We start from the raw sequence: 12,734 nt of genomic DNA, 5'->3' as shown, positions 1-12,734 counted from the left end.
CTTCTTCATGAGTAAGTAAGTCTATCATCACAATGGGGCAGCTCATCTATCCGCTGTGGATTTTTGTAAAAGTGAAAAACCAATCTTGGCTTGATTGACCTCAATTCAGGCACCATAAGCAGGAGAACTAACCAGTCAGGAGACAGTAAATAGGCCTTTTCTCTGATGTCTAAATTGGAGAACCATCTTCAATAGGTCACAATAGCTTATAAACATGTTTACATAGGAATATGGTTTACAGTATGTTTATATAAGAGAACAGGGGTCAAAGAAGTGGGTAGTGGGTTTACTGGCTTCCAACCTTGTCACCTGATGATTTAAAACTGCCTCAGTTCAAGATTGTTTAGACTGGTCACACAAGGGCACAGGGGTCTGGTAATTTATTGTTGTTCATTGGTAATGTACAACAACCATAAATCCTGCTTTATTTTCCAAATATGCTTTTTTTACTCTGAGTTATCATTCCACACTTAAGGCCTTGTCCATCAGTCTTTTTTGAGAAGCCCTAGAAACCACTTTTTCAAGCTCAACTCCAAACTTAGGCCTGTGGCATCCCTTTCTAATTTAAACCCAGTGTATATTCATGAAACCAATTGGTTTCGAGTGGAATTATTGTGTCTGAGAGAGTATATGTATATGTGTTTAAAATGTAATGTGGTATTAATATGAAAGGTGATTTGGTCTTAGATGACCCCTTCCTTGGCATGACTAATGTTCAATAGAAATGAAAGGCAGACATGCAGAGCTACAGATATTGTCAAGCTTAGATACTTAAGGAAAAATCTAGACATATTCATATTCCCAGAACATTCATAAACAATCTCCGATGCAGCTTACTATTCAGAAAACAATACGAAATTAGGAGCCAGAAAATATGGTTAACAATCACCATTATAGAAGACCTCCCCCTGGAGCATAAGGAAATGGCTATGGGAAGGAAAGGCAAAGTAGAACTATAATGGTGGTAGTACAGCTATATGGTCAAGATAGAGTAAAGCATGAAGAAGTTCTGGTTTCCAAGCTATTTCTGTAGGCTACTCACTCAAAGTTTATCTTTTCCTTTGAAGCTTGATGGTTCAAGGTTGCCTGTTGATATGACTTTTAGAACATCTATTTCCCTCCTACCAATGGCTTTTCAGTTTCTGACCTTCCTCTACTACTACTATGACAAGTAGTTCCCCTTGAACATGTCTCACCTTTTTTAATGAACCCTTTGCCTAAAATCCTTCTGGACCATAGTTATCTGCCCAGTGAAATCAGGATAATGTATATTTTTGTCCGGGGACCATTCTTTATGTACCTAAAAAAACAGCCATCAAAAACAAAAGGTAGGGTATACTTTATTACTATTAATCATTTTGAATCACCAAGGTTTTTTTTTTAAATAGCTATAAGCAAAAGGCTAATGTTTAAATGATTTAAACCTACTCAGAAACCCAACCATAGTTCGACTTCCATAAAGGAGAGCTTTCGTCAATGAGCTTTTATTCCCAAGAATGGAGACTACAGGTAATAAGGTACAGTAACTGGAGAGGTAGATTGGGACCCTTATAATATCCTTAAAGCTAAGGAACTAACATGTCCCTTATGTGGTGAGATTTCTAGTCTCTGTTACAACTAGTGTTGTCTCACATATACCTAATATAGGCAAATACAGGGATACTACTTAGAAGAATCCTATTATTCTGCCTGAGATTTTCTAGTAGAAAGTAAATTCCTTGAGGCCAGGGACTATTTCATTTCTGTTTCTGTATACCTAGTACAATGTCTGGTATATGAAGGGTATCTCCAAAGTTTTAATGCAGTTTTAATCTTCAATAGCTTAAGAGCCTCAATTCTTGATGGACACAGCATTCCATACTCAGAGAAAGCAGTAATACCCCAACAAATACAAATCAGAACCAAATAAAGCCCAGATATCCCCCCTAGAAATACGAAGAGTTTAGACCTAACACAAAGCTTTAATAGCTTAAAACACAAAGCTTCAAAAGCTTAAAATGTACTAAGACTTTTGGGACACCCTGTAGTAGGTAACTGTTTGTTGAATTAGAGTCCTCATTTTCCCCTGAAGGACCTCATGTCAGATCTTCCTAGAACGTCACCCCCTAAAGTACTGTGATTCCCCTATACTCTCCTAGGTACTTTTCTTCCTTCAATTCAATCTTAATTATTTTTTTTTTAATTCACTAAGTAAAAAGTAAAAAAACAACAAAAACCTAAAATCCAGAAACACAGAATTGGTATTTAAAGAATGTGGAAATCAGAAGCCAGCAGAATGAATGTAAATAGTAATTAAAGTTTCTCTTTTGGCCAGAAATCCTGAGGGTTTTTCCCTCCCAGTATGTTTTTTTTTTTCTTAAAGGGGCCATCCCTTGGCTCACTTCCTAAACAGTCCTAATTACTGAATGGGCATTGCCTTAGTCAAACTCAGAACTCAGAAAGATCTTAGCTTAAAAAGGCCAAGGTCCCCCACTGCATCCATCTCCAGTCATCCTGATCTATATCTGGCCACTGGACCCAGATGACTCTGGAGGACAAAGTGAGGCTGGTGACTTTGTACAGCCCTACCTCACTTAAATCCAATTCATCCGCAAGTTATGCCATCATCTTCCTGATGTCATGGTTCTCTTCAAGAACGAAGGACAAACCACACAACAATAATCAAGCTAATATCTGTGTATGAAAGCAAGAAAAATCTCTAGCCTGTGACTGGTAAGGTAATGAACAGGAGTAGAAATGAGCAGCAGTCATGTGGCTTTGATCTAAGAGCAACGTTTCAGATTCAACCCCAGCTCGGTCTGAGGCCTGCAGCTGAGTAACCAGGGCAGAGAGCTGAGACTAAGCTAGCTAGCTGATAGAAGAGGGGACTCGCTAGCAGTGTACTAGAAGTTCAACCAGCGGCAAGCCTACAACTGTGCCACCCAAACCCAAGCTGGGATCAAGAGTCTGCAAAGGCCAGATTAGAAGGGTAATGATCGGACCATTTCGGTTGAACTCAGAGTTGGCAGGTCCTCAGTCTGAGTTCCCACTAAGATCCTTGATTGACGATAGCATTCAATACCCAAGGAAAGCAACAGCAGGACCCCAGACAATACAAATTAGGACCAAACAAAGTCCAGACATTCCCTCTAGAAGTGCACAGAGTGTGGCCCTAACACACAGTCTCAATTTGGAAAGTAAGACTGGAATATTACTGTGCTTTAAGAAATGATGAGCACGCATATTTAGAAAAACATGGAAAGACTTACATGAAATAATACAGTGAAATGAGCAGAACCAAGAAAATATTGTATACAGTAGCAGCAATGTTGTCTGAAGAGTAACTGAATGACTAAGCAATTCTGAATGAATATTCAAATTAACTATGAAGAACTTAACGAAGGAAAATGTTATCTACCTCCAGAGAAAGAATTGATATATGAAAGTATGTATTATATGGTTCCACATATATATTTATATCAAATGCTGGCCTTCTCTAATGTGGGGTTGGGAGGGAGGGGGAGAGACAACTTGGAATTTAAAATGTAACAAAAAAAATAAATATTAAAAACAAAGAAAGAAACACTGGGCAGGGTAACAAGAAGTACAACCAATCTCAACCCCACAGCTTTTCCAAATGGATATAGAAAATGTACCATACTGAGTCCTAACAAGGAAATTAAAGAAAAAATCACAGAGAATCATTTTTTTAGTCCAAGGCAGCATAAGGAGATAGAGAGGTCTGTGAACAATGGAGACAGGGTCTAACCAGGAATGGCCAAGCAGAGCATTCTAGTGCAGGGAAAGGCTATGCACCAAGGCAAAGAGAGGTCCCAAATGTAGCACAAATGGGTCTAAACATATTCAAGATGCAGGAATATCTGGCCAATTAGCTGCTCTGTTGCTCACTATCCAGTTTTGGGTCACAGATACAGAGCAGTTGCACATCTAGGGGTGGCGTTCCAGGAGGAGGATTAGTTACAGGCCCTAGGCTGTGCACTTAGCAAGAATTTTAGAAGAAAGCAGTAGCTGTGTGGCACTAATTCCAATAGCAGAGCAGGGTCTCAGTTCTAGCTTCCAGCCCAGAATGAAGCCTGCAGAGGTAAAACGAGGGCAGGAATGCCAGGCCAAAAGGAACCTGCAGTTCTGCCACTCTGAATCAGCAGACCTTTCCAGCTGGCAGATAGCAGCCAAGTCCAGAAGCAGTCTACTGGAAATTAAAAACCAAAGAAAACCTCTAGGATCTTGCTCAATCCTAACCTCAGATCAGGAACTTGCAGAGTTCAGAGCGGTAAGGCAAAAATCAGACTTTGCCCTGGGTCAGACCACTTTGAAGCACTAGGAAGTTTGTAGGTCCCCAACCTGAACTGTCCCTGAGATTCTGGAATAAAACAATCATAATGTTTCAAGAAAAGAGCAGCAGGATTAGTTCTGATATTTCCTCTAGAAGTTCACAGAATCTGGCCCTAACACGAAGTAAGAAGTCAGGAAAAGAATTCTACCATAAGAAGGGAAGCTCCAGAAACTAACAGAGAAGAGAATGACTCCAAAATAACTATAAGCAAAGCATCAAAAAAAAAAAAAACATAACTTGAGCATAAGTTCAGCTAATATTCCTGTGAATCATAAAGGTTTTTTTAAAGCATGAAAGTGTTTTTTTTAAATAAATGACAGTGCTAGAGGAAAAGTGGAAAAGAAATGGAACCTATGGAAGAAAGAATTGGGAAAAGAATTAATAACTTGTCACAAGAGGCACAAAACCTTACTCAAGCAACAAACACCTTGAAAATTAGAATGGACCAAACAGAAGCGAATGAAACAAGGAATATTAAAATGAAATTAAAAAACTGAAAAAATACAAGAAAATGTAACACATCTCACAGCAAAAACAACTGGCCTGGGAAATTGTCTGAGGACACATAATTTCAAAATCAATGACTATCTGAAAGCCATGACCAAAAAAAGAGTCTAGACATCCTATTTCAAGAAATCATGAAAGAAAACTCTAGAATCAGAGGGCAAAGTGGAAATAGAAAGACTGAACTAGTTATTACCTGAAAGAAACTCCCAGATGAAAACTCCTAAGAACATTACATCCAAAATCTAGAGCTTCCATTTCAAAGAAAAAATAATTCAAGCAGCTAGAAATAAAGAATTCAAATACCAAGGAATCACAATTTAGCAGCCACCACTGTTAAAACAAAAACAAACAAACCAGAGAGCTTGGAATATAATGTTTCAGAAGGAAGGAAACATGAATTTATGTGTCTGCTGTGTGCCAGGCATTGTGCTAAGCACTTTACAAATATTCTCATTCGATCCTCACAACAACCTTGGAAGGTGTTATTAGTATCCCCATTTTACAATTGAGGAAACTGAGGCAGACAGAGGTTAAATGATTTGTCAGAGTCACACAGTTAGTGTCTGTGGTTAGATTTGAACACAAATCTTCCTGACTCCAGGCACAGTATTCTATCCATTGTGCTACCTACCTGCAAAGGAAATCGGCTTACAACCCAGAATAATTTACTCAGTGAAGCTGAATATAATCTTACAGAGAAAAAAAAAGGACCTTTAATGAAATAAGAGAATTCCAAGCATTCCTAATGAAAAGACCAGAGCTGTGTAGAAACTTTGAAATGCAAACATAAGACTTAAGAGAAACATAAAAAGGTAAATATGAGTGAACAATCATAAGAACTACAAAAGATAAATGTTCATACTCTAATATGGGAAGGAGACACGTGTCATCTCTTAACTGTCATCAGGGTAAAAGAGAGTTTAATTAATCAGAGGGCCTAGGAGTTGTTCTATTATGTTTTGATGATGAATGATAAGGGAGAGGGAGAATAAACTGTCTGGGGGGTGGGGAGAGGAAGGATGAGGAAAATGACCTCATATAATTGGGGTGCGCAAGTAGAAGTCCATACAAAGAAGGAGGGTGGGGAGTGGCTTACATTTGAACCTCACCCAGCTAAACTGGGCAAAGACAGGAAAAGCACATACAAACACTCATAAAAATACATTTCACTAAACAGGCAATGGGGGGGGGAGTAGAAAAGAGAGAGATGGGGAATAAGGAGCAGGGTTAAGCAAACTCTAATTAAAGATATATGAAAATATTTACAGTAGCTCTTTTTAAAGTGGCAAAAGAACTGGAAACTGAATGGATGCCCACCAATTGGGAAATGGCTGAACAAGTTATGTGATAAATGTGATAGAATACTATTGTGCTAGAAGAAATGATGAAGGGAATGGTTTCAGAGAAACCTGGAAGACTTTTAGGAACTGATGCAGAGTGAGATGAACTGAACCAAAACAGTTTGTACAGTTTACAATATTGTAAAGATTTTTAAAAAAAAACCCTAAAATACCTAGGAATGCTCTGATCAATACAAGGACCAACCAGAGGATTCATGATGAAACATGTTCCTGATCCATAGGTGATGTATTCAGAGTGCAGATTGAGGCACATTTTTTTGGACACGGTTAATGCAAGAGTTTGTTTTACTTGGTTATACATGTTTGTAACAGTTTTGTTTTTCTTTCTTTCTCGATTATGGGGGGGAGAGGTGGGAGGGAGAAAAGGCAGATTTTAGTTGATTGAAAAGAATCCAATGATGGAAAAAAATATGTCTGGAAGGATGAGTAAACAAGAAAAGACTCCCTTGATAAAGATTACCATGCTAGGGATGCCTAAAACACCAGCCCTAAAGAAGAGACTGACTCCAAAACATCAACAAGCAAAGCCTCAAAGAAAAATAGAGCTTGGAAACAAATTTATCCTTGTTTCTAAAATTCTAGAATTCTTTGAAGAAATAAATCAATAATTTTAATTTTATAAATAAATAAGAATTTTAGAAGAAATAACTGGAAAAATAGAGCTTTGGAGTTTAAAATACAATTATTACAAAAGGCAAAAGATAAAGGGGCCCCATATCAAATATTCCCTTATACTGTCAAGTGCACTACCATATTCCAGGTTAATCAAGGTTCACCTCCTCAATGTTAATCCTGTGCTTCTTACTCTCCTTCATGCCACATATCCAGTTTGTTGTTAAATCTTATCATTTCTCTCTTCCCAACATTTCTTCATCTCTTTATTCTCACAGCCACCGCCTCACCACCTCTCACCAGGACTGCAATAGCATTTTTATTGGTTCTCTGCCTCTTCCCTCCCGGCTCCTCAGTTGCTGAAGCAATTTTCCTAAAATATAGGTCTGACCTTTTTAGCCTCCAATAAACTCGGGCGCCTCCCTATTATTTCCAATATCAAATACAATTCCTCTGATATTTAAAGGTCTTCATAACCTGACCCGTTCCTACCCTTCAGTGTTCTTACATAGTGCTCTTGCTCCCCCCATGAACTCTAATGATCCAGCTGTACTGGCCTCCTTGCTGTCCCCCGCACTGGTCACTATCTCCCCCCTCCCCCATTCATCTCTGCTTCTTGTTTTCCTGGTTTCCTTCAAGACTTAGGTCACATGCTGCTTATACAGGAGGGTACTACCAAGGGACTTTGCCTCTACGTTCGCGTAGTTAGTTATTTACAAATTGTACCTTCCCTTGAGATATAAGTTCTTTCAAAGCTTTGCACTTAGTGTGCCTGATATATAATAATAACAACAACAATGCATTATATTAATCATATTATTATTACATGTAGTAAGAACTTAAATGCATGTGGACTGCTCTCCATGCTAAATGTACCCCTTCACCTCTGCTTTCTTCAGAACCCAGCATCAACACCACCTCCTACATGAAGCCTTGCCTGGCTACCCAGCTAGCTCCTCCCTCCAAATGCCTGGTATTTACTTTGCATGTATGTTGCATATACCTCTGTGGGCACCTGTCTGTCCATCAGTAAGTCAGTGAATAAACCTTTATTAAGGGCCTACTACGTGCCAGGCACTGTGTTCAGGACTGGGGATACAAACAAAGACAAAGGCGGTCCCTGCCATCACAGAGCTGACAAAATAACGGAGCAAACTATACACAAAGGAGATGCAATCAGGAGAAATCGGGGAGCTAGGCGGGGCGGGGCGCAGCGCAGCGCAGCGGGGGTGGGGGTAAGAAGGAAGGGACGGAGCAGGGGAGGCGCCGCCCGTGCGGGGTCTGGCAGCAGCCGCGTTCGGAGGCTCGCTGTGCGCAGGCGCGAACCCCTCTCAGGCCTGGAAGGCCGTGGTCTTTGTCCACTCTGGAGGCGGCGCGGGAGGTGAGTGGGGGGCAGGGAGCTTCCGTGGCCACGCCGTGGCGGGGCAGAATGGCGGCCCCCGGCAGGCCCGGGAGCCTGGGGACCTTTGCTGGGCAGGGGAGGAGCAGGCCGAAGAGGGGGGTGGCGGGAGCGCCCTTGCGGGGGTGGGGCCTCAGACCGTGGCGCTCAGGCCGGGCCAGCAGCCTGGGGTGTACCGGGAAGTGAATGGGGTCAAATCGACCCGCCTCCTGACCTCGCTCCCCACAGCGTGTGTGTGTGTGTGTGTCTCTGTGTGTGTCTCGGTGTGTGTGTGTGTGTCTCTGTGTGTGTGTATGTGTGTGTGTGTGTGCACCTACATATGGGGGAGGAGAAACCTGTGGGTGAGGGTATATTTGTGTTTGGGAGCAGATATATTTATGTGTCTCTGTGTCCCACTCGCCCCCAGGAACTCGACCCTCCTCTAATTGTGCTTGATGGTTTGTTCACTTTCTGGCCATGCGTGTTCCTGCATCTCTTGCTCTTCTTTGCAGGACTCTAAAGGCCTAAGTCTGGATCTAAGGCCACTAGGTAACCCCTCCTTGACCCAGCTCTATCTCTTCCTCCCACCCCCCACGCCCGTCAGCAGCCCGACTATACTGCCGCCAAGTCTGGACTTCAGGGCCATCCTTCTCTTAGAGAATGAATGTTGACAGCTAAAGAGACGTCACTGCTGAACTCCCAACCCCAAAGAAACATTACTGCGACAGGGTGGAGGCCACCAGCCTACCGAGTGGGGTCTATTCCAGCAGGAAAGAAGATTCTAGATGCTCCTCAGAGCCCCTGAGCAGGGGCAAGAGATTCATAGAAGAGAACAGATCCTGGAATTTCGGGAGCAACTACTGACTGTTCTGCCCAGAGAGATAAAGACTTTGAAGTCCATCAGCAGACCCCAAAGAGGTGGTTAACTATGGAGAAGTCAACTCAAGTGATTGAGGAGGAAGGTGAGAATGGCACTACAGGTGGTGAGATTAACTTTTTGTAGAAATGATAAAACAGAAACCTGAGTAGATGGGAGAGAGGAAAATCTACTTGGGCTCAATGAAAGAAAATGGAGCCTTAGTATAAATCTCTTATATCACATTATCTGGCCCATTTCCCCCTTTCCAACTCTTATTTGTGCATCGGTGTACCTTTTGAAGTTAGAGGGAAACACCTTTTTCTGTGTTGTTCTTGCAGTTGAGGTTAAAGGGATGACTTATTTATCCTTCTCCTTACCCTCCAAGGTTGATACCAGCCCAAGGTGGCAGCATGGTATAATTGAAGGAGTTAAAATTGAGTGGGAGTTAAAAGACCTAGGTTCACATCTAATTCTGTCATGTCTTAACTGTGCAACCTTGAGTAGCTCATTTAATATCTCTAATAATATCTGTACTACCCATCTCACAAAATTGTTGTGAGACTCAAGAGATGTCTATAGTTTTGTTGCAGGAAGGTCCTATTTTAAAATGTTATCTGCTGTTGATATTATTCTGACATTAAATAAGTTAATATGAAGATTCGTATCCCTAATTATCAAAGCTTATTTGTAGCTATGATTTCATTTTATCCATACAAAAACACAACATATAATAAACGAGAAAACTTGAGACTCCAGCCAAGTAACTGACTTTAGACCCCAGCTAGAGATAGAGCCTGTAATAGAACTCTCAGTTCTCTGTTCTTTCTACTAGACCAGGTGACTTCTGTAAGTAACATTTTCATATTGGTGAAGCCATTTCCTTAAAATAACTCAGCATATTGCTTCCTCACATATTCTATAAGCAAGAATGAGCCATAGGATTTTTTAAGTAAAAATTTACATTTCCTTATTGAGTGAGGAGGTGAATGAAGCACAAAGAAGTTTACACAGCTCTGTAGAAAGAGTTGGAACTTCAGCCGTTATGTTCTAACTCCCAGAGCAGAACTTTCTACTAGATCGTAGGGATGGTTGGGTACTTGAGCATCAATGACTCTGACACTGCTTTCTTATCTTGAGAGCAGATGAAGCTAACTTCTTTTTCTTTTGAAGGAGATTTTATAGTAATTGTGGCGCTATACCTAGTGGGTCATTTAGGACAGCACTGCCTTTTCCTAATGTATCATTTCTTCTTCCCCAGCTCAGTCTTCTCAGGACTCTTTCCTTCCCCAAGAAAGGAAGACCCAGGAGGTAGGAACAGCTGCTCTTCGACTGACAGCCAGGTCCCATGTAAGTTGAACTTCCTTTCTCTCCCTCCCCTCCACACCCCTGCCCCCAACAGACTCTTTTTCTCAGAATGTAAACACTTTCTCCCTCTAGCTCTAGCATATTTCAGTCTTAACAGAAATTCAGATCTGAGCCCTTATTCCAGGAGATTAACTAAGTTATAGGATCTTGGAATTAGAGATTCAGGTGTCCCAGTTCCAAGATGCTGTCATCCTATAACCCACTTAGTTCGAAACTATAATCACTGTTTCTTCCTCCACTTTGCTGTTTTCTTGTGGTGAAGCAAAATGGACTTCATGGAGAATGCTCTCTATTTGCTTAGTGCCCTCTCTCGGTTCTCTTGACCTTTCCACACAACAATTACCCTTTCACTTAACTAGGATTCGGTGAGTATCTAGCATCTTTATACTCTGCTTAATACTCTCTTGTAGGTTGTATCTACAAAAATATAAGAACATATTCATCTAAATCAAAACATTTTCCAGTCCTGACATGTATCTTCTCATTCTTTCTGATAATTGTGAAGGAAGAAGTGTCTTCCTTTCCATTTGTACTCTAGTTTGTTCTTTTTTACCTTTCAGGAACATCTTTTACAGCCTTTATTGTCAGCGTCATTGACAGCCCGTTTCTCCTTCTACATAGACTAGCTCCATTCCCAACACTCTTCTGTCTGGCTTTTTCTCCTAGAACTCCACTGTGGCTTTTCCTGAAGGTCAATAATGCTTTCTTTGTAGTCAGACTCCCTTACCATTTCTCAGGGCATAGCCTTCTGGGTCTTTTTGGCACATGACTCTTAACCACCTTCCTTAACTTTGAGCGTATTGCACCATCTTGATTTTCACATAGTTCAGCAGAACTCTGTAACTTGGAGGCAGGAATGAAGAAAGATTAACTTTATTTCAAGATTGAGAATTGTTATGACAGGGACAAAGGGAGTCCACGATTATATTTATACAGGATTATATATATAGACAATATTGAATTTAATCAAGTGTAAAATGCGAAAAAATGAATGTTTAATCTTACTCCTCAGTGAGGGAGAAGAATAAATTTGGTGGTTTAAGGATGATAAGATCATAAATTTAGAGTAGGAAAGTGACTTGAAGCTCATCTAGTCCAGCACCTTTACTTTACATTTGAGGAAGACAACCAATGACTTGGTTGGCCAAGCTCATATAAGGTAGTAAGTAACAGGCAAAATTTGAACTTAAGTATGCTCCTTAAGAATGAGAATTGCTTCATTTCTTTTTTTTTGTTGTTTTTTGTTTTTTTTAATCTTTAGCCCCAGCACAATGCCTGGCACATAGTAGGCATTTTATATGACTGTTGAATGATCCGCATGGTAGGTAAGGAAATTGTACTCAAAGTTCTGACACCTGTTTGGGGTCTTGGACATGAGGCTATGCCATATAATAATGAAGTCTAAGGATGTGGCCTTGCCAGTGATTAATGGGTACAAGTGAAAGGTCAGTAGAGTTCAGAAATTCAAGGAACTGTATTGTAATGTCAGATGGATCATCTGCATGAATGCTGAAGTCATTAAGACAGGTACTGAAGTTATCTAAGAAGGTAGAAGTTGGGCAGAAGGGGAGAGAGGGCTCTGTGGTACATGATCGTAGCAATGATAATTATGTAATGATCATAATGATTTTGTTAAAGGTGAATGGCATGGATTTTGAATGAAGAAAAGTGAAACAGGGTAATGGGTTAGTGGTCTGGAAGTGGCACTGGGATGCAAGGAGAAGGCTAATCTTCTTTCCATTGTTTAAGAGATTGCAGGAGAAAAGTAGTGATCTTGGCATAGGTGAGGTGTTAAGAGAAAGGTGAAATTTTCAAATTTCAGGAGAATTCAAATTAAATCAATCAGGAATGCAACAGGACGAAGTATGAAGGGATTATTGAGGAGACAGTTGAAGGAGAGTAGGATAGGAGTTAACTGGATAGATATGAAGATTTGAGTTAGGGTAGCAAGGAGACGGGTGGCCTGCACTGAGAAGTAGGACAGTGAAAGCGATAGGTTGGCAGTGAGAGCAGGGACATATATCTGTGTCTGGAACTTGGAATGTGCCTCTTAGACAAACTGTAAATACATCTCAAGGACCAAACTCCCAGAATGGCACCCAAACCTAGACTCCAGGCTTTTTGAGTGACCTTGCTATAGGGCCAGTATGGAAGGGCAGATTGATCTTCATCCTGTCCTCTGTCCACACTCATATATGGGAGACATAGGGGTAAAACTCAGTGATTCAGACAGTGGCATCTAACACAAAATGACCTTTATTCAGCAAGTGTACACACACACACACACACACACACACACACACACACACACACACACAC

The 12,734-nt window shown here is 40.8% G+C and overlaps 1 protein-coding gene across 1 annotated transcript in view; it reads left to right on the top strand.

The window, feature by feature from the left end:
* The first annotated feature begins 8,106 nt into the window (after positions 1-8,106).
* The window catches only part of LOC114039370 (zinc finger protein 286A-like), a 16,673-nt gene continuing 12,045 nt past the window's right edge, over positions 8,107-12,734 (top strand). The window contains 3 exon segments of the mRNA XM_027857085.1: positions 8,107-8,194; positions 8,704-9,153; positions 10,309-10,397. Coding sequence (XP_027712886.1) covers positions 9,120-9,153; positions 10,309-10,397 — 123 coding nt within the window. The 5' untranslated portion in view covers positions 8,107-8,194; positions 8,704-9,119.

The sequence above is a fragment of the Vombatus ursinus genome, unplaced genomic scaffold, assembly GCF_900497805.2.
Source record: "Vombatus ursinus unplaced genomic scaffold, bare-nosed wombat genome assembly UNPS02011916.1, whole genome shotgun sequence".
Lineage (NCBI taxonomy): Eukaryota > Metazoa > Chordata > Mammalia > Diprotodontia > Vombatidae > Vombatus > Vombatus ursinus.
This window is presented reverse-complemented; position numbering and strand designations above follow the sequence as displayed.